At 39.6% G+C, this 25,210-nt stretch overlaps 1 protein-coding gene across 13 annotated transcripts in view; it reads left to right on the forward strand.

Annotated features, from left to right (window-relative positions):
• Positions 1-25,210, forward strand: part of GRID1 (glutamate ionotropic receptor delta type subunit 1) — a 772,772-nt gene that overhangs the window by 597,959 nt on the left and 149,603 nt on the right. For 10 of the 13 annotated variants that reach the window (XM_064145128.1, XM_064145119.1, XM_064145118.1 and 7 more), the window contains 5 exons: positions 2,025-2,126; positions 3,664-3,861; positions 5,493-5,537; positions 5,839-6,163; positions 6,412-6,550. In XM_064145128.1, the coding sequence (XP_064001198.1) occupies positions 2,025-2,126; positions 3,664-3,861; positions 5,493-5,537; positions 5,839-6,163; positions 6,412-6,550 (809 nt within the window). The remainder of the gene's footprint in view (positions 1-2,024; positions 2,127-3,663; positions 3,862-5,492; positions 5,538-5,838; positions 6,164-6,411; positions 6,551-25,210) is intronic. The other 3 variants (XM_064145130.1, XM_064145124.1, XM_064145126.1) reach the window with 1 other exon arrangement.

Consider the following 25,210-nt stretch of genomic DNA (forward strand, 5'->3'; position numbering starts at 1 on the left):
ATAGGATATTTGTTTAAGGCCTTGGTATGAAATCAGTTTTTGAAAGGAAAAAGAGTGAAAGGAGTTGAGATGTGTGACAATGTAATAAATTACTGTGTTACATTTCCCATTTTAAAAGAAATATCTAATCAGCATCTGTAGATTGTGCAAACCATTTTTGCCAATGCCTTCCATATATCTTTATAATATGCTTACTTCATAGGACAGCTGAAGAAGACTTAGTGAACTTTTTTACAGAGGCACAATATATACTGCACACACCTATACTGGTCTTTGAAGTCTGTCGAACTGCACTGATTTATGTCAGATGACAAATTTGTCAGTTTTGTTTGGCAGCAAAAGCTAAGAAACATCTGGACATATTTCCTTAGCAAGCATCTACTTTCAAATTGAAAAGATCCCATGGCTACAGTTATCAACCTGTATTGCTGCAGATCCATTTGTGTGCAGAAGCTCTCCTGTCACTCTAAGCTGGCATCACAGGGAGAGTTTTCAATCTGAGATGGTTTTGCTTTCAGGATTGTCGTTAGAAAGCTGACTGTTATTCAGTCATTCCCCTTCTCTGTCCTCCAGGTCATTTGGATTAAAGCAGATGTGGCTTAATTGTTTGCTCTCTTGTGTCTCAGCTTTGAAAATTTAGTGACTGTAGAATAATTTTACTATCTAGGGAGAGTTAAAGTGGCTGAGCATTCACTGACTGTGCCATTCTTTTCTAGTTCTCTGTTTATGAATTTGGTGCCATGAAACAAATATAAAACTCTACAGATCTCTCTCATCACATTTTATTTGTTGGTTTGCTTTTGAGGCTTTAGGATAAAACTGAAGTCATAGAAATAAATCATGTAGGACAACTAGCCATAGGCATTTTCAGTGAAATAAGTTCTTTCCAAGAAGGTTTTGACTTGTTACATGAAAATTAGCTTCTAGCAGGAAGAAGCCACATTTCAGAGATCTTGGACTATGTTTAATTTCTACAGGGCATGCCGTCAGCTAACAACACTGCTCCCATGTGTGGGAGCATAGTATTGGTGTTTAAGAGGAAAGCTGGAAAGAAAGGGGAAAAAAAGGGGGGAAAAAAAAGAAGGAAGAAGTTTCTACTTGATGATATTTGTGACACTACTGAACAAAATGACACTGTGGAGTCTATTTGAAGGCAAAAGGAATGTTTGACTGCTGCTGCTGAAGAGCATATTTAGTTTGAATAATCCAAAGGTCATTTAGGATTGACTTTTTTATTGAACCTTTTCTATTATGTTTTACTACCGTTCTCTTCAGAAAATGCCACAAAATTGATTTTTAAAGCAATACATTTAATTGAAAAATAAAGTATTTAGATGTAATGTCCAGGGAGATATCCTGAAAACACATATCCAGGTACATCTAGCAGATGCATGGCAGACTGTTAGGTGTGATATCTGATCGTCAAGAGCCTGGGAACTTGAGAGTCTCATTGTTTTATTGATGAAGTAGAAGTAAGGCAAGAACAAAGAAAATTGGACTTTAGATACTATCTGGAGATAGTCCTAGAAACAAGAGGAAACAGTTTGACATCATAGAATCTGTGTCAAGAATGCATGACTATCAGTGAATAAGAAAGATGTGCAGTAGGAATAAAGGTCAGTCTTTGATAAACAGTAGGGAATAATTTGAGAAGTGAGGGAGGATCTAAGAAGAGAGGGAAATATGGAGTGGTGAGATCACAGATAATCCTGAGAACTCTCAGACAATATAAACTTATTGCAGAGAAATGTCGAATCAGAGTGATATAAGTGAAAGAATATGACAAATGCTACAAATAATAGAGCAGTTGCGTTACAGGCATCAATGAAAATACATTCCAGCACAATACTTGTCTATGTCTGTCCTCTGAATCTCACTAATTCTAATTCTGTGTTAAAAAAGTCACAAATCTCATCCTGTCTATATCAGTTCTGGATTTGGTCAAGCTGCAGTTAAATCTTTATGCAAATGTCAAAATATTTCTGCTTAACAGTCTTTCAGATTTACTGTACCTTCTGTTCTAGTTGGCAACGTGGGACTCTGAGAAAGGACTGAATGGTAGCCTACAAGAACGACGTCTGGGCAATGACTTACAAGGATTGACACTCAAAGTGGTGACTGTCTTGGTATGATCCTATTTGAGTTCAGGAGACAAAATGCTCAAAATAAAGAAGGTTCTGACTATTTTGGGCACTTCCTGCAGTATTTTTCCCTATCATTTTCAGTTCTGTATTTTCAGATGATCAGTTACATAAGCAAAGAAGATAGATCATGACCTTTTATTATTTTATGTGAAGCTGTGCACTGTCAGAGATACTGAGCATTTGCTTGTTTGCTTATGCTGGTTTTCTGCATTGCAATTTCTACTGGGCATGCAACCAGCACAGGGCTTGAGAGCACAGGGGTGCATTCCAGATACTGTGCTTTAGCTCAAATATCCAATTTCCAGCATTTCATGGATTTTAAGATTGGATGAGCCAATTATGATAATCTACTCTTGGCTTTTGTAAACCACAGGCTGTAAAATTTAATCAAATGTTTCCTCCATCAAATTCTTAAATGCCCATTGAGATAAACTGTACCTTTTTTAAGTGCATGGTTTTTCCAAAAAATCATTACACTTTTGGGACTACTGTGTCTTAGTATCCAGAGTAGGAGCAGAGATCCTGTTAGCTAACTGCTAAATTGGAGGCAAATGTGGCTTGCATGCATTCTTGTGTAAAATATGGTGGTTTGCAGAGTGTAGTTAGGTTTTTGTTTGTTTGTTTGATTGATTTTCCCCTCTCTCCCCCTTTTTTTTTTTTTGAGGGGGGAGGTTATTCCTCTTTTTCTGAATCATGGTGCAGTTAGGAAGTGCTGCATAAGGCACTCCCCAGTGACAGGCAAGGTTATACTGCAGCTTATGTGGAAAGTAGCAGATCTCTTCAATAAGAATGTCAGTTCTAGATTGTAAAGATGGTGAACTGCAGTGATTGTGCCACTGGTAGCCCTGGTGTTCTTCACAAGAACAGGACTTCCATGCCTGAGAGAAAGCATAACATGGAATGCTACATTTACTTCATCTCTAACCATCCTTTGGTTTAAAATACTCCAAAAACCAATCTCCATAAATGCTGTTCTTTGAATTGGCTTTAAATTTTAAATGTTCACAAAATTCTGCACTTTTAGCTCTTGTTTCAGTATGTCCCCTGGATAAAAGATGAAACATTGGCTGTAAAAGATGGCTTTCTAACCCTAATGATCTGAGATAGATGGACAGTAATAATTTTTCTATCCAGGGCTTATGCTCAATTCAGTATCTATATTCTAGACAGCTAGTTAAGGCACTAAGGTAGGTGTCTGAGCCCTCTTTGTAGTCAGTGAGAAGAGATAAGTACTTCACAGAGCATCAGGAAACTACCATAAGGGATTGAACTGTCTTCTGAGTCTCTTTGTTTCCTCAAGAACTGTGGAAAACCTAAGATTGTGGATAGAATTCAGGCACTGAGGCAGTGGTATCTGGTTGGGGTGCCTCATGATATACTCCATGGCCCCAGAAGGTCATGAGTGTCTCAGTATCTGTGCCATGCTGTCCAGAATTAACTCAGGAAACATACTTTTGCTATGAGAAGTAAGCTAAGAAAAATGTTTCAAATATCATTTAAGATATTGTTTTGTTATTAGGAAGAACCTTTTGTGATGGTGGCAGAGAACATACTTGGGCAACCAAAACGATATAAAGGATTTTCCATTGATGTCCTGGACGCACTTGCCAAGAATCTGGGCTTCAAATATGAGATATATCAAGCTCCCGATGGCAAATATGGACAGCAGCTTCAAAACAGCTCCTGGAATGGCATGATTGGAGAACTAATTAACAAGGTACATGGAGAGGAAAGAAAACAAAAAAGGCCCAAGTAAAAAAACACAAACAGAACTAACTATTATTTGAAGAAGAGTGTCAGAGATTTATAAGGGAATTGTTTGCTTTCTCTTCTTCATTCATTCCAATCCAATCCAATTTAAGAGAATGAATTAGGATGAAAGTGCCAGTGCAGAATGCTTCTTACTTATGGGTGGTTTGATCATGGTATAAACTATGCAACTCAGGAACCTGTATACATGATAGGAACTAAAGATGCTCTTGTTTTATTTACTCCTAACTGTTCTGAACATGAATTAAGCCAGTGTAAATTTATGTGTTTAGAGAGTTGTAAAGAGGAGAGGACATGTATATGTGACATGTATGTGAGAATGACCATAGAAAATAGAGAAAAAAGATTGTATTCTTTTTCTGAAATTAGTTCCTACGATTTTAATTGTTGTTGTTATGTTTTTGCTACTTGTTTCTAGGTGTGTTTTTATTTAGGTCATTTCCTGATAATATGTTAGACAATGATCCACTTTGACTTCAAAACTGCAAAAGTGTCCCTAGTAATATGCATAAGGAAGTGTTGTAAGGGCCCAGAACTTGAGCTAATCTCAAGATATTCATTCACTTAAAATGGAGAGGACCAAATTTCTTTTTTTTTAATTACAGTCTTGCAAATTAGGACTAAGTTAATTGAACTCCATTGAAGTAAATGGGGAAAGTTCATAGCTTCCAGAGAATGAAATTAAAGTGTATTTTGTTCATGTTCTCACTATCTGACATGGGACAAATGTTAATCAAGAAGGAGAATCAAAGGAATTAATATTCCATATTGCTGCCCTTTGCAGAAAAGGTTACTCCTCTGCAGTGGAGTTATTACTGGAAGTTAAAGCTTTCTCATTATCTAGTAAGTAGGTGGCTCAGTATCTGCTAAGTAGATGTTTAGGAAGAAATAGGCACAATTAAAGTAATAGCAAATGTGTGTATGATAATGAGATATTTTTGGTTGGTGCTAGGATATGAAGAAATTTTTACTTACTTTGCATCAACAGATGCTGAATTTTATTGGTTTGAAAAATGCAGTAAGAAGTTATTTGGAAATTGCTTTTTCTGAAGCAACAAAGTGTCTACGATGCTATTTTATAATGGTATTTCTGCTACTAGCTTTTCCAGTGACTCTAAAGGATTTCAAAGCCAACCTCCCTCACCTAGCATCTATTTTACTTTTCCAATAAAAAGTAGAGATAGGAAACAAAAAGTACTATTTTTTTTAATTATAAGAACTGCTTTTATTAAGATGGAAAAATACCAGAAATCTAATTGCAGTCCTTCAAAAGCTTTAATAATTTTATTTATTAACTCCTGTTTTATCTTTCATTGAGTTGACACGCTCTGTAAGAGACCTCTGTGTGTAAAACCTACTTGCTTTATATGTTAAGGCCAAAGCAGTTTCAGGAGCCATTGCTTTTTTCATTGTAAAACCCAAACAAAATCTTCCCTCCCCACGCCAGTTGTCATATGAATATGTCATGAATATGGGAAGTTGGCAACTCTGCAGGGAGAACAACAAACATTAGCTTTTTGCACCTTGCTATCAAATACAGAAGCTAAGTAAATGGTGTTTCTTTCTTCTTGCTTGCAGTGTACCAGGTTAATATGGTTTGGAGTTTTAAGCATCCTACAGAAAGTAAGTGAGGGATAAAGGTTAAATAAGTTCAATTCATTCCAGAGAGAAGCCAGGGTGACAATTTTTATTCTAGAGTGCACTGAGAGATTGTTTGGCTACTCTGCTTTAGACTAGTGCAATTAACTAGTTTTCAAGTAATAAAAGTGACTTTGGTTTTTTTTAGGCAATTTATTTAAACTTGTCTAAATATGTTCAGATACAGAAATAAATACATGGAGTCACTTGGTTCTTAAAAACTTTCTGCTTAAGGAGAAATCCTTGGTGAAAGGAAGAGATCTGATCTGTTGCATTTGTCTTGCAGAGAGCCGACCTAGCTGTCTCGGCCATCACTATAACACCAGAACGAGAGAGTGTTGTGGACTTCAGCAAGCGGTACATGGACTATTCTGTGGGAATCTTAATCAAAAAGCCTGAAGAGAAAATCAACATCTTCTCTCTCTTTGCTCCTTTTGACTTTGCGGTGTGGGCTTGCATTGCCACGGCCATCCCTATAGTTGGCGTCTTGATATTCGTCTTGAACAGGATCCAGGCAGTCAGGGCACAGAGCGCTTCCCAGCCAAGCCCTTCCACTTCCTCCACCCTCCACAGTGCCATCTGGGTGGTGTATGGGGCCTTTGTTCAGCAAGGTACTTACTCTTTTATGCACGCTACTAATGGATTTCCTTAAATGGTCTGTCTTGAATAAAGCAGGTTAGTCTTGGCCAGAAGCATCTAAAGATGCTCCTGTGGGGAGGCTGTATGTTTTATTAGCCCAGCAGATGAAAACTGGGAAAAGGTAGGTAAGTTTGGGAGGGATGATGTTGTGCTTTTCCATCCCTTACAAAATTCAGAGATTATAGCACTTCTCCAACTCATTTTCTCTGTTGATTTGTAGGAGGTGAATCTACTGCTAATTCTGTGGCTATGCGCATTGTAATGGGGAGCTGGTGGCTCTTCACCCTTATTGTGTGCTCTTCCTACACAGCGAATTTAGCGGCATTTCTCACAGTATCAAGGATGGATAATCCCATAAGGTAAGAGCCTCTTCTTAACGTGAAGCTGCAAACCTGGATTTCACAGAAAGGTATTACCCATTTGAGCACTCATTCTTGCAAGAAATAGATAACTCTTTGAAAAAAATACTCTGTGTGTTTGCAGTGGTTGCCCTTCGCCTTCTTCCCCTTCTTCTTCCCCTTCTTCTTCTTCTTCCCCTTCTTCTTCTTCTTCCCCTTCTTCTTCTTCTTCTTTCTTCCCCTTCTTCTTCCCCTTCTTCCCCTTCTTCTTCCCCTTCTTCTTCCCCTTCTTCTTCCCCTTCTTCTTCCCCTTCTTCTTCCCCTTCTTCTTCCCCTTCTTCTTCCCCTTCTTCTTTCCCTTCTTCTTCCCCTTCTTCTTCCCCTTCTTCTTCCCCTTCTTCTTCCCCTTCTTCTTCCCCTTCTTCTTCCCCTTCTTCTTCCCCTTCTTCTTCCCCTTCTTCTTCCCCTTCTTCTTCCCCTTCTTCTTCCCCTTCTTCTTCCCCTTCTTCTTCCCCTTCTTCTTCCCCTTCTTCTTCCCCTTCTTCTTCCCCTTCTTCTTCCCCTTCTTCTTCCCCTTCTTCTTCCCCTTCTTCTTCCCCTTCTTCTTCCCCTTCTTCTTCCCCTTCCTCTTCCCCTTCCCCTTCCCCTTCCCCTTCCCCTTCCCCTTCTTCCTTCCCCTTCTTCCTTCCCCTTCTTCTTCTTCCTTCCCCTTCTTCTTCCTCCTTCCCCTTCTTCTTCTTCCTTCCCCTTCTTCTTCCTCCTTCCCCTTCTTCTTCCTCCTTCCCCTTCTTCTTCCTCCTTCCCCTTCTTCTTCCTCCTTCCCCTTCTTCTTCCTCCTTCCCCTTCTTCTTCCTCCTTCCCCTTCCCTTTCCCCTTCTTCTTCTTCCTTCCCCTTCCCTCCAGCAACCCCCAGGCAGTTTTGGCAGGTGTGTGGTGGGGACAATGACATTTTAAGTGCATATTTTTTTCCAGACAAGACATCTTTCATGTTACATATGTATTTTGCTTAACTAGAGCACTTGCTGTTTCAGCTATCTTTATTTCTTTGTGGAACATCAGAGAGAACTGCTACCTCTAGAGAACTATAGATTATTAGTGCCATGGTCTAGTTGATTGGTTAGGGCTGGGTGCTAGGTTGGACTGGATGATCTTGGAGGTCTCTTCCAACCTGGTTGATTCTATGTGGATTCTATGTGGATTTCACTTTTTCCTTATATGTGTAGTTATACGTTCTTGATCTTTTGATATATGCTGTTATTTATACTTTTATTTTCATGTAAGGTAAAATGGATGATCTTTTAAAATATAAATGGCTGGATTCAATGGCATAATTTCCAGAGAAAAGCTTCTTCTCAAGGAGGAGAAGATAATTGAACCTGACTCCAGGATAATAGATGTAATATAGCAATTCTTTTATTAAATTTATATACAATTCTCTGCAGTTGTGTTGGCAATATTGTGATGATAAATCATGGCTTCTGTAACAAACCAATATATCTTGTACCTTTGACTTCTTTCCCCTGCTGTTTGCCTACTAATCCATACCCAATGAGACTATTTCAACACATCAGGCCTCTAAGCAGCTCCAGAAACCTGCTGATTGGTTGGTGGCAATTTGTGTATATATGTGTGTAATTTATTTTCTTACAGAAAAACTATAGACTGAAGAATGGTTTTTTTTTCCTTTTCCTCTAAAAACGTAGATAAAATTTCCACCTTCATGCTGGAATGGAGTACTAGGAGAGGCATTGATCTTCCACAGTCAGTATATGATAGTTTGGGTGTTACCTACCCCCCAACTCTTATGAAATCACCCAGACTAGACTCAGCTGAGCTGGGAATTAGAATGAAGCTTTATATTTACAGCTTAGCACAATATACAAGCAGGTATTTACAGTATATACAGGTATGGACAGAAATGTGCAAGTTAAAAAGGTAATACAGAAACACAACAGCCCTCCCAGAAACCAGAGTGCCCAGGAGGGGCTCCCAACCAGCCTTCCACCTCCTTTCCATCCCTCTACCTTATTCCAGACTTTGCCTTACATTCAAGGTGAGTTTGGAGAATTGACATGGGAGGTTAGAAAGCAGACGGATTAGTTACACAGACAGCAGGTTAGGGAGACAAGTGCACGCACCCAGAGAGCAAACTGTGTTATCTATGTTTATGTTCTTCTTGTTATACATCTCAGCAAGCCTATGCGTGAAGTAGACATCACCATTGCTTCCTTCTCACAGCATACTATGTAATTCCTCTCACTAAAATATCCCAGCTAGGCTCAAACTAGCACACATCACTGACAAGATTGGAGACTGATACCTCATGTTCGACCTGATGGCACTAGGGTGGAAAGGTGGCCAGAAGACAGGCAGTGACATGCAGGCTCTCCTCCTAGAAAATGTTGAGCCAAGGAATTTAGATGTTAGAAAGTGACATATTTTCTCTGCTGGTGTCATTTAGGGTTGTAATGGGAAAAATGCATCTGTAATATTTGTGCTTGGCTCCTGAAACAGAGGCATTGACACTGAGGCTGGCACTTAGAAAATCTGGTTTTTGCCTTCTGTGTGCTATCTTCACAGAAAGACACAAATAAGTGCATTTCTCATTAACATAAACTTAATACTATTTCAAATCTTTAACCTGCCATTGTGTACCTGCAGGTAATGTAACACTTTGTATGGATATAGCATCACATTAATAATAAAACAAGGCCAAAACAGTAACAGACTTCAGTTTTCAATTAATTTTCTGTTCATTTGGCCAAAAAAAGTACTTTAACAGTAATAGAAATAAGAATTGCAGTCAATTTCTGAAAATAACAAAGTAAATAATATAAAACTATCACAGAGTATGTGTGAGACCTGTCTCAACTACCTGAAGGGAGATTGTAGCCAGGTGGGGGTTGGTCCCTTCTCCCAGGCAACCAGCAATAGAACAAGGGGACACAGTCTCAAGTTGTGCCAAGGGAATTAAAGGCTGGATTGTAGGAGGAAGTTGTTGGCAGAGAGAGTGATTGCCATTGGAATGGGCTGCCCAGGGAGGTGGTGGAGTCACTGTCCCTGGAGGTGTTCAAGAAAAGACTGGATGAGGCACTTAGTGCCACGGTCTAGGTGATTGGATAGGGCTGGGTGCTAGGTTGGACTGGATGATGTTGGAGGTCTCTTCCAATCTGGTTGATTCTATGATTCTATGATTTTGTCTGTAATGGAAATAATGTTAATCTCAATGAATAAATAACTCTTGAAACGTGAAAAAGAAATAACTATCATGACAATTAAATGCCTTTCTGTAGATAATGGTTGCTGCCATTTTTAAGGTTCTCAACCATGTATCCCCTTGTACAAGATGAGAATATAGAATAAAGAAGGCACTTTACTGTGACCTGCAAGCACCAGCAGATAATTCAGGTGCTAAATCATAAAGATCTAAAGTAACTGAAATTGCCATAGGGTTCACTGTCTGTGCTCCAGTATAGGCTGGATGTTGGGAGGAAATTCTTGACAGAGAGAGCGATATGTCATTGGAATGGGCTGCCCAGGGACGTGGTGGAGTCACTGTCCCTGGAGGTGTTCAAGAAAAGACTGGATGAGGCACTTAGTGCCATGGTCTAGGTGATTGGATAGGGCTGGGTGCTAGATTGGGCTGGATGATCTTGGAGGTCTCTTCCAACCTGGTTGATTCTGTGATTCTGTGACTACAAGGGCAGGGATAACTACTGGGTGTATTCCTGAGGTAATCTGAAATGGTAGCTGTCAGGAAGCTCTTATTATGATGGCTGGTTGGCATAACTGAGGCATTTAAGGAAGTTGCTTGTGTTGGCTTCTCTATGGCTATTTCACAAAGTTTGCAGAACTGACTTAAGAGAGGTCTGGACTAACCTTTCTCATTGAAAACTAGTGCCTTAGGAGACAGGGCAAAACTAGCTTCTCTGGAAACTCTTGAGCCTTCATCCATTTCTAAGCTATAATGAGGATACTTTCATGTCCCCACTCTTTAAGAGAAATTAAAATCTTATGTCAGGTTTAGAACAAACAATTTTCGTGAACGTGCCGTGGCCTGGTGTCTCAGCTCCCAGTACTGCTTAGCTTCAGTGCTGTGTGATGTGGCTTTTTACCTTTCTAAATCTGCCTCTTGGCTTCCCTGCATTATATCTTTCATGGACCCAGGAAGGAATACTTATGCGAAATCCATTTATCCCCACCCCAAAAATGCTCAATGAATTATAGCTGCAAATGTGCACACCAGCTGAGAACTACCAAATCCGTCTGTGAATACTTCTGCTGTTAAGAAACCAACCCCACATCCTCCCAGTAAATGTGTGCTGCTATCTCTGCCTCTGTAGAGAAGTCCTCTGGTGTTCAATACTGCTGCTGCTACATTGCCAGCAGGAGAGAAAATAGTATTGTGGTGCTGCAGTAGCTGCAGCATAGCTAAGATTTTCCTTATAAGACTGACTTTCTTCCCAAGACCACCCCAAAATGCCTAACAAAAGTTATTCCAGCATCAAATTTAGCATGTATGGTCTGTGACTAGCAGAATAGGAGCATGCTTGATTGAATAACTAGATGTCAGTCAACTCAGTGATCATTACCTCCACAATTTCACTTCAAAACAAGGGTGTCATAGGAATCATAAATGGTATTTGTTAGAGGGGGCTTAGTGAGACATTCACTGAAGCAAATTTATATTGTTGGAAGGCAGATTTTTATAATTAGCACATCAGAAGAAAGCTTGCTGCTGAGGGAATTTTTTTTTTACGAAACCTGATATTGGCAAATCTCACAAGGCTTTTCCACTCTGCCTGAGTTTTGGGGACTGCCTGTGGCTCACAGAAAGGTGAAATACCCAGAGCAGGAGGAAGCTTTGATATGCTGCCTATGTTTCTGTATTTCCTGTCAGAGATTTTTTAAATCCCAAATGGGTTCCCAAATGCTATGCTTTCCAGGTGCCCAGTTCATACATAAGAAATGTCTTAGTCCTTCTTGGATTTTCCCAAGCCCTCAAGGGCTTCATCACAAGTCTGATAATGGGGAGAGGCACTGCCTTTCTGAGCTGGCACAGCTGTGCATGCTGCTTTGCTCCTCACCTCCTGTGTGCCCATCACTCATCCTAGTGTGACAGGGTGATAGGGAGAATCAGAACATGCAGTTTGAGACCCACATCAAAATCTTTTGCCCTTCAAGAAACTCAAGACAGCAGAAAATAGGGTGAACCTTTCTTGGTTGTTGCTAGTGCTTAGTACATCTGCACCCCTTTGCTCATTTAACGCTGCTTCTCTGAAGCCTCTGTTCAGGTTACCTCTTCTGCTCATCTCCTCTCTGCTCCAAACTTACAACCAGGAACAAAGGCAATGTAGTAGAGATTCCTAGGTGGGGCAGTGAAGTACCAAGCAGATTTCCTAACTTTCTGTGAGCAGAGAAGCGTGACCTTCTCTGGTTCCAAAAGAGAGGGCGTTTTTTGGAGATGTGCTGGTGGCAACCACATTGAAGCTCAGGCTAGGAAGCTGTGATACAGGTTCTGACTTTGTAAATGATCAGTTCTTCCTTTTTGTTTTTAACTAGACATCTAGGTATATGTCTATCACCCCCAGATTGGTTTAAACCCAAACTATTTGCATTTATTGTTTCAATATCTGCCTTCAGACATTGTGAAGGGTGAGTGCCAGGAGGCTGGAGCCAGGCTCTTCTCTGTGATGCCCAACGGCAGGACAAGGGGCAGTAGGTGGTAGCTGAGGCATAGGAACTTTCATTTAAACATGAGAAGGAATTTTTTCACTGTGAGGGTGACAGAACACTGGAACAGGCTGCCCAGGTGAGTTGTGGAGTCTCCCTGGAGATATTCAAAACCTGCCTGGACACTTTCCTTTGTGATCTGGTATAGGTGTTCCTGCTCTGGCAGGGGGGCTGGACTAGATGATCTTTTGAGGTTCCTTCCTGCTCCTGACATTCTATGATTCTATGATTCTTCAGCCTGGAAAAGAGAAGGCTTCAAAGAGACCTTGTAGTAGCCTTCCAGTGTCCTACAGGGCCTACAGGAGAGCTGGGGAAGGACTATTTACAAGGTCTTGTATTGACAAGTTGAGAAGTAATTGGTTTAAACTGTCAGAAGGGAGATTTAAACTAGATGTTAGGAAAGGGTTCTTTACAGTGTGGGTGGTGAGACACTGGCACAGGTTGCCCAGGGAGGTTGTGGATGCTCCCTGCCTGGAGGTGTTCAAGGCCAGGTTGGATGAGGCCTTGAGTGACCTGTTCTAGTGGGCGATGTCCCTGCCTATGGTGAGGGGTTGGAACTAGAGGATCTTTGAGGTCCCTTCCAACCTAAACCATTCTATGATTCTGTGATTCAGTGGTGCATACTGTTAAGGAGTCTTCTAATGGGTCAGTTTGTCAAGTAAGGGCTAAATTATTACACATGAATTTGTTCTTTTGTCTTATTAGGTTTTAAAACAGCCTCTTGTCTTATTTTGTCTTATTAAGTTTTGAAACAGCCCTTGGATCTTCTGTCTGACCTTCCATTTGTAATTATGAGTTTAATTAGCAATGACTCAACTTCTGGCTTCATTTCTTGTTAACGAACCAACTACATGCAGTGCAGTAGTTGCACAGAGATTCTGAAACTCAGGTTTAGGAGGAGTTGTCTAACAAGAGAATCACACAGGAAAAATAGGCCTTAAAAATGTAGGCTATTTGCACATTGAAGGGAGTTTAAGATTGCATCACATTGATCTTTACCACGTGCATGTGCTATGGACGTGGTGCATCTCTATATATGCGTTCCTGAACTGTGTACGAATGCGTGTTGTATCTGCTTTTAAGTTCACAGCTGTTGTTTGATGACTTGAGATTAGATTATTTGCATTTTAATCCCAACGTTTCATGAGTTTTGGTGGCAGACAACGATTTACTACAGCTTAATTGAGCACTTGGAAGACACATGTGCAAATCCTGTTTCTATGCTAAACTTTGCTCTTGTCAAGCATCCTCCTCTCTGACTCAGTACCCCTTCTGTATAAGAAGAGAGTAACATCATTTCATATCATACATGGCATGTTGTCAGTTTAGCTGCTTTAAAGATGATGGCCAGAGATGACTGTATTATAATAGCTCTGCAGGTATCAAAAAAGATAGGTTTTCTGACTTGCATACAAACAGGAACCAATACCTAAATATTTTAAAAGCAAAGGAGGAAAGTAGTTTGAAGGTGTCAGCTGGAGGGATATGAACAAAGGTTTCATCTATTGCAGTTAAGTGAATTTGCTAGGGTTGGTAGCAAGACCCTCACAGGAATCCCTCTGTGTTTGCAATGATTTTGCCTTGACTGAAAGCAGCCTTTCTATTGTTAAGACCACACAGGGCTTTCTAAATATTGCATTGGGTTTTCTTTTGTTATGTTTAATTTGTATTATGTTTTGCAGTATCTGTGCAGCACCTCAGGCACGTTGGCACGAGGCATGTATGAATGAGCATGATAAAAAATAATTACCATGATTATTATTTAAGGCCTTTGAGCAAAAGCTTCAATCATTAAATAACTAGATTAAATTCATCCATAAAAATGAAGGCTAGAAATGAGTGTAAGAAAGATGCAAATGAAGGAGAAAGGGCAAATACTCTAAGCTTTTTTTGTTTTTCTTTCCAGAACTTTCTCTGTTTAGGCCACATGGAAGAAATCTCATGGGGAATGAATGTTCTGCAGCTTCTGTGGCAGGACTGCAGTGCTCAAGGGCAGAGCTAGCCAGTCACTTGCCTTCAGGCATTGTTCAGGACAAGATACTGTGTTACTGCCAGTGCTAGAACCCCCATTATCTTTTCATTTCACTTTCTTTGATGGTGTTGCTTAGTAGCTGCTTCTGGCAAACCTGGAGTTTCACAAAGTCTGAAGCCTTTTAAAAAGCTTTCTGAATGTGAACATATGCCATTCAGCCATGGCTTAAAATGGATCCTAATTACTCCTGTAATTGAGCAAGCAGCCTGGCATAGAAATCCAAGTATCTCCCAAGAACGTTTTTCTGGGAAACATGAGAATGCAGAGTTGAAAAATCAAGCCTGCATTCCATCTCTCCAATTGCCATTCTAAAAGTGTTGCTTATAATGGAGATCAATGGAGAACCAAGAATTCTGGGTTCCCCTCCCTCTTTAACTCTACATTTATGACCCTTATATTATAGCATCACTTCATTTACTCTTGTTACTGGGAAGTTCTGTGACTTCAGTGGGTTGAGACATTAACGTTTGGATGCACACACAGTTTAGAGAAGAAAATGATTTGGCTACGACATTAACAAAATCTACCATCTGTGCAGGTAATAAAATGATTTAATGATTTATCTTTTTTTCCCTTTTTCTTTGCTTTGGAAGGGTGAAAATTTAGCAGGAGCTGCAGTTCTCATGACAGCCCATTGAAATGCACAAGACTTGATTAAAATTTCAGATGTGATATGCAGTCTTCTCACCTTAGGATGAGTCACCTTTTAACTCATCTTCTCACGTTAATATAGGTTATTCACTGGCTGCCCATAGAGTAGCTGTATGCTTCCTGCATCCATTGACTCTCATGATACTGACACTGCAGTGTCTTTGCAGTAAGTGGTTTCCTTTGATTACATGGATAGTACCTATGGTTTATTTTGTTGGGATTTATTTTTTTACTCCTGAGGGATAAACAGTACAAAATGGAGTAAAAGAAGGTTTTTGTCCAATAAGATATTTATATTTCTATTGTTTTTCTTGAAAGAAGCTGATTTAATGTCTTCTGTGAACTGATAATAAAATCTAATAGAATAGGACATTAAAAAGGCAAAAATAATGATTACCATAGTAATTCAAGTAAAGATGACATTAAAGCTTCGAACAGCTCCTAACTGTATAGTCTACTTCAGCTGTTCATTTTTTAAGGACCAAAAACAGGAGTAAGAAGAAAATCTTCCTGGTGAATTTTGTTCTGGTAACAGATTGTGGCTGTGGAGAAACCATCAAAGCAGGCTGGGCAGCGTGTTTGAGTATTTGAGTTTCACTTTGGCACAAGCATTATTTTTTTTTCTTCCCACTGGGCTGCTATTAATTTGACCTACAGTGCAAAATTATCTAACTGCTTTTATCATGCCAATGTACAACCTTATGCATTTGCCTATTGGCTGCATGTCTTGTTCTTTTGGGCAGACAGATGCTGTTGCATGCCCTTGTAGTGTGTATCTTTGTCATGAAAGTATTTAAACAAAGAACCCAAAGTGGAAAGACATGTAAAACCTGAAAATATATAAATATCTTCATGACACTTGCTACAGAAACAGGTGCCTGGGAAAAAAAAGCAAACCAAAACCAACCAACCAACCAACCAAACAAACAAAAAATAAAACCAAAACCCACCCCCCTAAAAAAGAAAGAGAAAACCAAGACAAAACCAACCAAACAAAACCAAACTACCACAAACCTAAACAAAACCAAACCAGTCTGTAAAGTTACTTGTATTTTATGTCATTTATCTGTGCTGGCCAGAGTCATTCATGAAGCAACAGGTCTGTTTTCTTAATTGCTGTTATCTCAGACAGAGGGTACCTGAGCTTTCAACTCTGCCAATCTGTTGTGCATTTTGGGAAATAGCTTTGTTTGCTTCTCAATTTGCACAATTCCTCACCAACACATCCATGTGAGCAGTGATTCTGTCATTCTTATACCACGGTTGTTTGGTACCAGAATTTCTCACCCACCTGACAGCAGAAGTAATTTTCCCAGCTCCTGTTCGTTACCATATATTCAATGTCAGCAAGCTGACTATAAGGAACATGCACCGCATTGTTTAGCTCTTTATATTATTCCGGAGGGAGGGAGAAAAGAGGAAAGAAAGAAAGTTTCCAGCATGAGTAGAGGAAAAATCTTGCCCAGCCATGCTCCCAGAGCAATGGTGTGGGTGATGATGGATGATCTTGGAGTTCTCTTTGGACTGGATGATCTTGGAGGTCTCTTCCAACCTGGCTCATTCTGTGATGACCAGTGCCACCATGCCATGACCAGCCCTGTGCTTTAACTTAGATGATCTGTCTTTCACCTCTCAAGGTTTGATTTAATAGCCTACAAGAAAAGATAAGTAATGATTGTACCTCCTATAACCAAGGTCATTTCATACAACAAGTTCAAAAGGTGAAGCAAATTTCAGCAGCCTTTCTTTCAGACTCTAAATACTGAGTACACCTACGCTGTCGATTGCAAGGGTAAGAGTTCCATTTTTGATGATCTCAGTGCCAAGACATTTGTTTCATGTTGTGCTGGTGAAATGAGACATGAGTTGAGAAATCAGACTTTGTAGGGGATAGCTGAGTTTATAGCCATGTGTCTTTTTGCCAGTTCTGAGGTGGGCGCAGGAACTTCAGTGGAGGGATGTCACAAACAGCTTTGTCCAGTAACACCTTGAATCATGTAAGCTAGATTTACTAGTGTTATGAGGACAATTTATTTATGATTCTCTGATTTTTTCCCTCCTTGCATTTGTGCAAATCCAAAGCATTTGTAGTATTTATGCATACTTAGTCAAATGGATGTACTACTCTGTTATAATCACTCAGAAAATAAACTTTCAGTATTCTGCTGGGCGATATAAAAGCTTCTTATAATATCTGCTTATATTTCCTTACATTGGGATAGTTTGCATCTGTGCCTTTAATACTGCCCCCTTAAGGAACTGACAGCACTTCTGTACTCTTTTGTCCTTTAAATCAACTTCCCAAGTGGCTTTCTTCTCTGGTTCTTGAAGTTTGTCGGGGTCTGGCCTTTTGGAATTAATTGGCTTTCATATTGTTACCTTTGCGGTTAGTTTTGTTCCTCAGGATAGTGAGCTCCACCTTCTCCCAAACACTTTCAGTCTTGTTACTATTATCTTTGATTTATTAATTCAAATCTAAAATAGCCATTTCCTTCACAAATGCCTCAATGATAGATCATTGTTTCTCACACCCTGAAGTATTAACACCTTAAATGATACACAGGATGGTATTTTCTCTTCTGAAATGCATTCTCTTTTGATACATTCTAAAATGTTTACAGACCATCTTGCCATAAGGCAGAAAAGAAGATAAAAGAAGATAAATTTAAGAAAAGAGGGGGAAAAATTACAAGAAAAAAAAAAGGACAGAGCACATTTTCAATAGATGCAGGTTATGGGTGCTTAGGCAATAAAGGAGCTGGAGATTCTTATTTTCCTTGAACACTCAGATGCTCCTGTTTGTTACCATGATTGCTTTTCTAGTAGTTCTTAGTTCTTGTGTTGCTAAGGCTTTTCTAGAAGGAAAGAAAACTATTCTGGAAATAGTACTGTGTTTCTAAGGACAGGATTGCACATGTTCTTTCCAGTTCCTGGGTTGATCTGCCTTTCTGAGCAATGCCCTCTTCTGCTTGTGTGCCCCCATGTGATATTGTACAGAAGTGTTTCCAGACTCATCTGGATATGATGGAGAGAAAAGCAACTCTGAAACAGCTGCCAGAATTCCATTAAAAGAAATGTAATCACATGCACTAAAGTTGTTTCACTTCTAAACCATTACAACCAGCCTAAGAGAATAAGCCTCTGATTTAATTTAATTGATTTATGAATAGTCATACCTCTCTAAAAAAGAATAGAAAACCATCAGGATGTTAACTATTATGCTTCTTTCATATGACAGTAATGCAATTTCCAAGCTCATATTTCAAGGTATGCTTGAAATTAGGCTATCCAATAAACTACTTAATCTAAACAGAAGGAACAGCTAGTTGGTTTTGATGCAGTACCATCAGTTTCTCTAGTATGAGGCTTCATGTTCAGGTGAGACTTGTGACAGAGAGGCAAAAGGGCAGGGTCTCATTTTTTGTTTCCCTGATTGTATGTTGTGATGAGGTGGGAAGTACCCCATATACCAAGTGCTTGCAGTCTAGGTCTTTGAGAAACAGGCAAGTGGGCCTCCAGACCTTAAAATATACACATGTAATGCATGCACTTTAGACATCAGTAGTAACTGATGAATGCTATATGTGCTGTCAGTATTAATGAAGAGCCTATATTTTGATTTCCCAGGAGTACCCAGCACATGTTCTAGCAATCAAGATGCCTCTTCAGAGCCCTTCAGTTTTCTTCTCTTTTTTTTCTGTCAACATCGATAGCTTCTGTTTTACTCCCTGTGGTAAGGGAAGAGTGTGAAGCTGTTTACCAGCATCACTTTGTACCTTTGACAGATCTGAGCTGTGTGAATTCTTCAAGTCCCTCCACACGGGCTATGGAACTGCTGACACTGGTGCAGGCTTTCCACATAGAGATCTTTGTTCTTGAAGCCTGCGACAGCTCCTAATAAATCAAAACTTAATAAAGAGTTGTGTAGGACCATAACACACACTGGGATTTCATGAACTTTAATGTGTAATAAATACTCACAGTATAATGTACCCAGCTAACAACCATGATATAAAGCATGTACTCATCCTGAGTAAGGACTTCATAAGCCAGTACCAAGGTGCCAGGATTATCCGTTCCCCATTCTCTTTAATTAAAAATCTACTCTTCATCACCTGAGTGTAAAACAGACCAGCAGTGGTATCAGTACTTTTAACACCAGTTGAGAAGGCAGACAGCAATTTCCCTCAATCTTAATCATTAATCTTCATTAGGATTTTCAGCCTCCAAATGTGAGCGGTAGATGACAGCAGCATAGCAAGCAATTTAAAGTGTATCCTCATAAATAATGGAGGTGGTTTGCAATTTTCATTATAGGTAAAAATGTGTGTCAGTCACCAGATGTGTTTGATTCAGACAATATGATTTTCATGCCAACTTTATGATATGTTTGATTTAGGTGAAGTGACTAAAACCTGCTGTTGGGACTGAGTTGCTGTTGAACACCAGCTGCAGTTTTAATTTTAATTAATAATTTAAGGAGTAGAATACCTTGCTTTAATTAACATATTAACACTTCAGGCTACTCAGAGGAGGGTCACAATGGCAAAATGCTTTAAATATAAAGCAAGAAAATATTCAAAGGCAGTCCACATTTTGTACTTTTGTCCCCTAAAAATGATACAAGCTCTTTAGATCATAGAATCATAGAATGGCTTAGATTGGTAAGGACCTTAGTGATCATCTACTCCAACCTCCATGTCATGGGCAGGGACACCTCTCAACTAGACTTGTACCTTTGTACTAAAGAACTTCTTCCAAAGATCCAGTCAAACCTACTCTCCATCAGCTTTAAAACATTCCCTCTTGTCCTATTGCACCCTTATGAAAAGTCCCTCTTCAGCCTTCCTATAGGATCCCTTCAGGTGTTGGAAGGCAGCTATGAGGTCCCTCCAGAGTCTGCTCTTCTCTAGGTTGAACAATCCCGGCTCTCTCAGTCTGTCTTTGTAGTAGATGTGTTCCAGCCCTTGTATCATCTTTGTGGTCCTTCTCTGGGCTCACTCCAACAGCTCTGTGTCCTTGTGATGGGGACACTAGAACTGGATGCAGTATTTGAGCTGGAGTCTCATGAGAGCAGAGTAAAGGGGCAGAATCACCTCTCTTGCCCTGCTGGCCACACTCCTCCTGATGCAGCCTAGGATACAATTTACTTTCTGGGCTGCATAAGGTGTTTTTGCCATTTCTTCTTTGCATTTTAAGTTCCTCCTCACTGTTGAATGGAACATGTGTAGGTAAAAGACCCTGTCTAACCTAGTTTGTCAGGTGTTGTTGGTTTGTTATCTTTTTTGTTTAGCAGGATGGATCATTTTGGATTTGCATGATGAGCAACAACTGCTCGTAGCTTCTCTGAATCCCTCTCCAGGCATTTAACTGAGACTGTGGTCATCTCACAGGTGTGCTCTTGTGCCAAAAACTTTCCTTGATCAGTTCTGAAAATTTTCCCAGTCTTGTAGCAGCTTAAATGTGCATCTGAACATACAGATTAAAGCTGCAGCTTTTAAAAACATGAACGTGTGTATTGAAAAGAACAAACCCCTAATGTGATTGCTGTCAATGTTCTGTCAGTCTGCTACTTTCCATTGTTAAACTGAAAAAATGGTGGCCAAAATGGGTATTATCTCAAGGATATTCATTGCATAGAATCATACAACTGTTTTTCTTGGAAAAGACCTCTAAGATCATAGAGTCCAACCATCAAACTAACACCACAATGGCCATTAAACCATGTCCCAAAGTGCCATGTCCACATGTTTCTTGAACATCTCCAAGGATGGTAACTCTACCACCCAATTAAGCAGCCTGTCCCAATGCCTGACCTCTCTTTCTGAAACATTTTTTGTCCTAATGTCCAATCTAAACCTCCCCTGGCACAATTTCTTCTCCTCTTATCACCTGATACTTGAAAGAAAAGACTGACTCCCACCTCACTACAACTTCCTTTCAGGTAGTTGTAGAGAGCAATGAGGTTTCCCCTCAGTCTCCTCTTCTCCAGACTTAATAATTCCAGTTCCTTTAGCCATTCCTCATAAGAATTGTTCTTATAACTTTGTTATCTGTTCTCTGGGCATGCTCCAGCAACAAAACATCCTTCTTGAACTGAGGAACCCAAAACTGTTTTGTTAGAAATACAGAAAAAATGTGTGGTGGAGAGGGGTCATGTAAATTACCTTTACAAATATAAATGAAAGCATCTCTTCTGACTTAAGTGCCTCAATTAGACATCAGATAAACTCATATGTGATCATATATGCCCAGCCATGAGACAAACTTCAGACATGACAAGCTAGAGGGCACCAGTGGATCCAGTTTTAAGACGTAAATCCTCCATTGCTACCACTGTTAATGGAGTCATTTGTTGTGTTGGTGTTTCTTTTTAGACACGTTTTCAGTCATTCCACCAATTCATAGCTGCAATCCAATTTTTGGTCTGTTTTCATAACTGTAAGGACCTTTCATACTGTAAGGACCCTCATGGTTTCTTTAACATATGATAATAATGCAGAAAACATAGGACATGCAGAAAGAAAATATTTATTGTAGATAAACAACCTGGAAAAAGAAAGAGGAAAGGAGAGAGGAGAAGAAAGAGGAAAGGAAATGAAAGAGGAGAGGAGAAAGGAAAGAGGAGAGGAGAGAGGAAAGGAAAAAGGGGAAGGAAAGGAAAGGGAGAAGGGAAGGAAAGGAAAAGGGAAGGGAAGAAAAGAGGAAAGGAAAGAAAATGGTTAATGGAATCTTCAGCAATCAAAGTGACTTATGCTTTTATTGCCTGGAGGAGGTTTGGAAAAGAGGAGGGTTGGGAGTATAGTTAGAAACATCAGACTGGCAATCAAGAGATGTTTCGCTTTTTTTCTAGCTGTTTAACAGATTTCTTTATGTGCAGTGCTGGAGCAGAGCCAGTGGCAGCTCTAGGCGAAATGAACTTCTACGATCCAGTGACAAGCCACGTCACACTTGCACAGATCACTGCAGATGATTGGAGTTGCTAAGGTGGTCCTAAGGGCATCGTTTAGAAATAGCAATGGATAGGAATAACCAGAGGTCTAATTTTGTTTACAGAACAACCTGTTTTCCTGTTGATGATGAGAATCCAGTTTGAGTTTTGGATCCAAATTTGAGTCTCACAGCCAGAAGAACTTTTAAGTAGTTCTCTCTTTTATTTTTTGATGGGCATGTTTCCTAAGTGAACCACAAGACAATACTGAGTAATTCTATGAGCAATGGGACATGGCCTTATTGTATGGATTTTTGTCCTACATTCCCAACTTTTTGCCTGCTGCAAAAGTGCTCCAGATTGTCCAGAGATCAGTAAAGCAAAAAAGATTTCAGGTGACAGTAATGCAGCTTATTTCTGCTGCATCTTAGACTCTTAGAAAGTACACAACGATTACATATGTTTTGCCAATGCAATGTGTGTAGCTAGCAATTAACTACTATTAAAACCATAAACATGACAATGTATCATCTATTAATAGCTCAACTGTCTGTGTTTCAGTGGGTATAAACATGCTGCTTGTTTCCTGTCTTTAGGAGCTAAATCATGTTGTAACTCTGCAGGAATTGAGTTCCTGTGAAACCCCATCTGCAGTGAAATAATTTCTGTACAGGGAGTTTAGAAGACATTCTAGTTTAAGTTTTTTTTGTCCTTCCCTTTGCATGTAGAAACTGAAGCTAGTGGAATTTGTTTCACAGAACTGAAATCATTGTGCAGGCTGTACAAGTTCTTTCCTCCTAGTACTTTTTGTACATATTATTTGACTATTTTCTTTTGCCATTTTCTTACTGTTTATACTTTTGCCTCCTATCCTAGGAACACTCAAGCATGTCCTTTAGTGTTTCCTCGATCTTAGCAGTACTGGTCTACCCGTTAGCTGTGCTGCTTACCCTAACAGAGGAACTTATTTAGGGCATCAGGAGAGAGACAGTCCTGATCTTACTCTGGAAGCAACAGTACCGTTGCCATCATATGTGGCACAGGGGGCATGTAGCAAACCCTCTCCTCCTGTGGCAGAAGAAAAGCTGGCTTTATCTTCCTTCTCTCAGTGAATCCACAACTGAATATTACATTTTGGTTGTGCCTAATACAGGACAGCGAGTCCCAGTCCAGACAAGGGCTCACAGATGTCACCATCCTGGCAGCAGTTGACCATTATTGTCATGAAAACAGCTGTTACAGTGCTCTTACCTGCTGAGGAGTTTGATCACTGTTTGTTTTAAATATAGTTAAAGTATGTAGTTGGCATGGCAACGTGTTCTGTGGCATATGCCAATTGATCAGGTTTTCCACTGGAGGAAAGTCCCTACTTCTCTGAAATCACATGTAACAGCTGTTCCTGCTCCACTGCTGATGGCAAGCACATATAGAGCCCTAACTGCACTGTTTGTCTCCTTCAGTGAGTTGGAAATGTTTAGTCCTGGCGTGAAGAGCTGCAAATGCTTTGATTCAGTGTAGTTTAACCTGTCAGTGTTTATGGCTTCCCCTGTAGAAACTCCCATGAGGTCTTTTCTGTTAAGGATTTTGTTTAAAGCGAATGGTATTTTCCACAGACAGCCAATGAAATGAGTTCTACATGAACTATAGGATGGTATATTTGCCAGTGAAAGACTTGATCCTGCAAAGTATAATAAGCATGCAAGAGCTGCTTCTAGTTTCAGCTGGACTGACTCCATCCGTAAAGTTAAGATTTTGCTTAGTGTATTTGCACATCACTGCTCTGCACATCACTGCATTGAGACAGAATTAAGAGCATTAAAGTGACTTCATTTGCAGTGCACTGGAACAATGAGGGATTTGATCATGTCACTGTAGAGAAGCTGGCAATTCAAGGATTGATTTAAGAGCTCAGCTTTATTATCCTTAATTTCAATGTAAGTCAAAGTGATGCACAAATTAAAACCAAGATCTATTTTTTTTCTGAAGTCTAAGATTACTAGATGTGAAGATAAACTTGTTTTCATTTTAATGCCTTCTGTTCTAAGGCTACTGACATTCCAACAGTACTTTGAACAATTTTATTGATGTCACTAACAATTATATTGAAATTGGCAAGTCTTTCACTTCGTGTATCTTATATCCAGCTTAGTACACAGTAGTGCCATTCCTGGAAGGGAATAGGATAAATGTTAGAAATCTATATGTGCTGGTTTGAAGCTAGCTAGAATGTTTTGGTGAGAAGGACTAGATTACAGGCTGTGAAAGGAAAACAATGGTGATGTCTGCTTCACTCATTGGCTTGCTGAGAGGTATAAGAGTAAGAATCAAAACATAGATAACACTTTTCTCCTGCTGGCGAGCTTTGAGCTGCATCTCTCTCCCCTAACCACACCCTCCATTTTCTTTGACTAATCCACTTTGCATCCTAACCCCCCTGGCCGAAACTCCATTCTTCCTTGAGACTGGGGTAAGGGTGAGAGGAGTAGGGGGAAGGTGAAGAAGGGGCAGTTGAGGGCCCCTCCTGGGGATTCAGGTTTCTGGGAGGGGAGTTGTGTTTCTGTATTACCTTTTACCTTGTATATTTCTGTATATAAGTGTATATACTGTAAATATCTGCTTGTATATTGTGCTAAGCTGTAAATAACAAGCTTCATTCAATTTCCGGAGCTGGCTGAGTCTAGTCTGGGTGATTGCCAAAGTGTGGGGGGGTGAGGAACACCCTAACCATCACACTATAGAAATATGTTGTAGTACTTTTGTTGTTGTTTGGTTGATTTTTTAAAATTTGCTTTGGTTTTGGGTTTTTTTCCCTTTTTTTTTTTTAATTTGATTAATTTGTGTTGGTTGTTTTTTGTTGTTTGTTTGGAGTTTTTTTGGTGTTTCAGGGCTTGCTTGTTTGTTTTAAATAGATATCTACTTTTTAGGTTGCAGGTGATAAAGATAGGTCAAATGTAATGTCTTATTCAGCAAATACTTTGCTCTTTCCAATAAAATTGAATGCTTATTAAGTATTGGTTACACTAATGTTTAGGGGCAGTAACTGATGTTCTGTCTTCCATTTTTAAGTGGAATTGTGCTTTTGTAACTTGGGTACAGAAAGGAAGTGCAACTTTTCTCTAGTTTCTGAGTCAATGAAACTATCATCCCCTAGTGGCAATTTATATCCATAACAGAAGAATTTTTAATTCTTTTTTTCTTTTTCTGGTCTTGAAGATGTTAAACTCATTAGTTTGGGTAGACTACACTAGAAAATATTTTTACTTGGAAGTTTGAACTCCATTTCCAATATCTTAAGACATGTTCTACTTTACATAAAACTGGTTATCTGGTTGAT

The sequence above is a fragment of the Pogoniulus pusillus genome, chromosome 6, assembly GCF_015220805.1.
Source record: "Pogoniulus pusillus isolate bPogPus1 chromosome 6, bPogPus1.pri, whole genome shotgun sequence".
NCBI lineage: Eukaryota > Metazoa > Chordata > Aves > Piciformes > Lybiidae > Pogoniulus > Pogoniulus pusillus.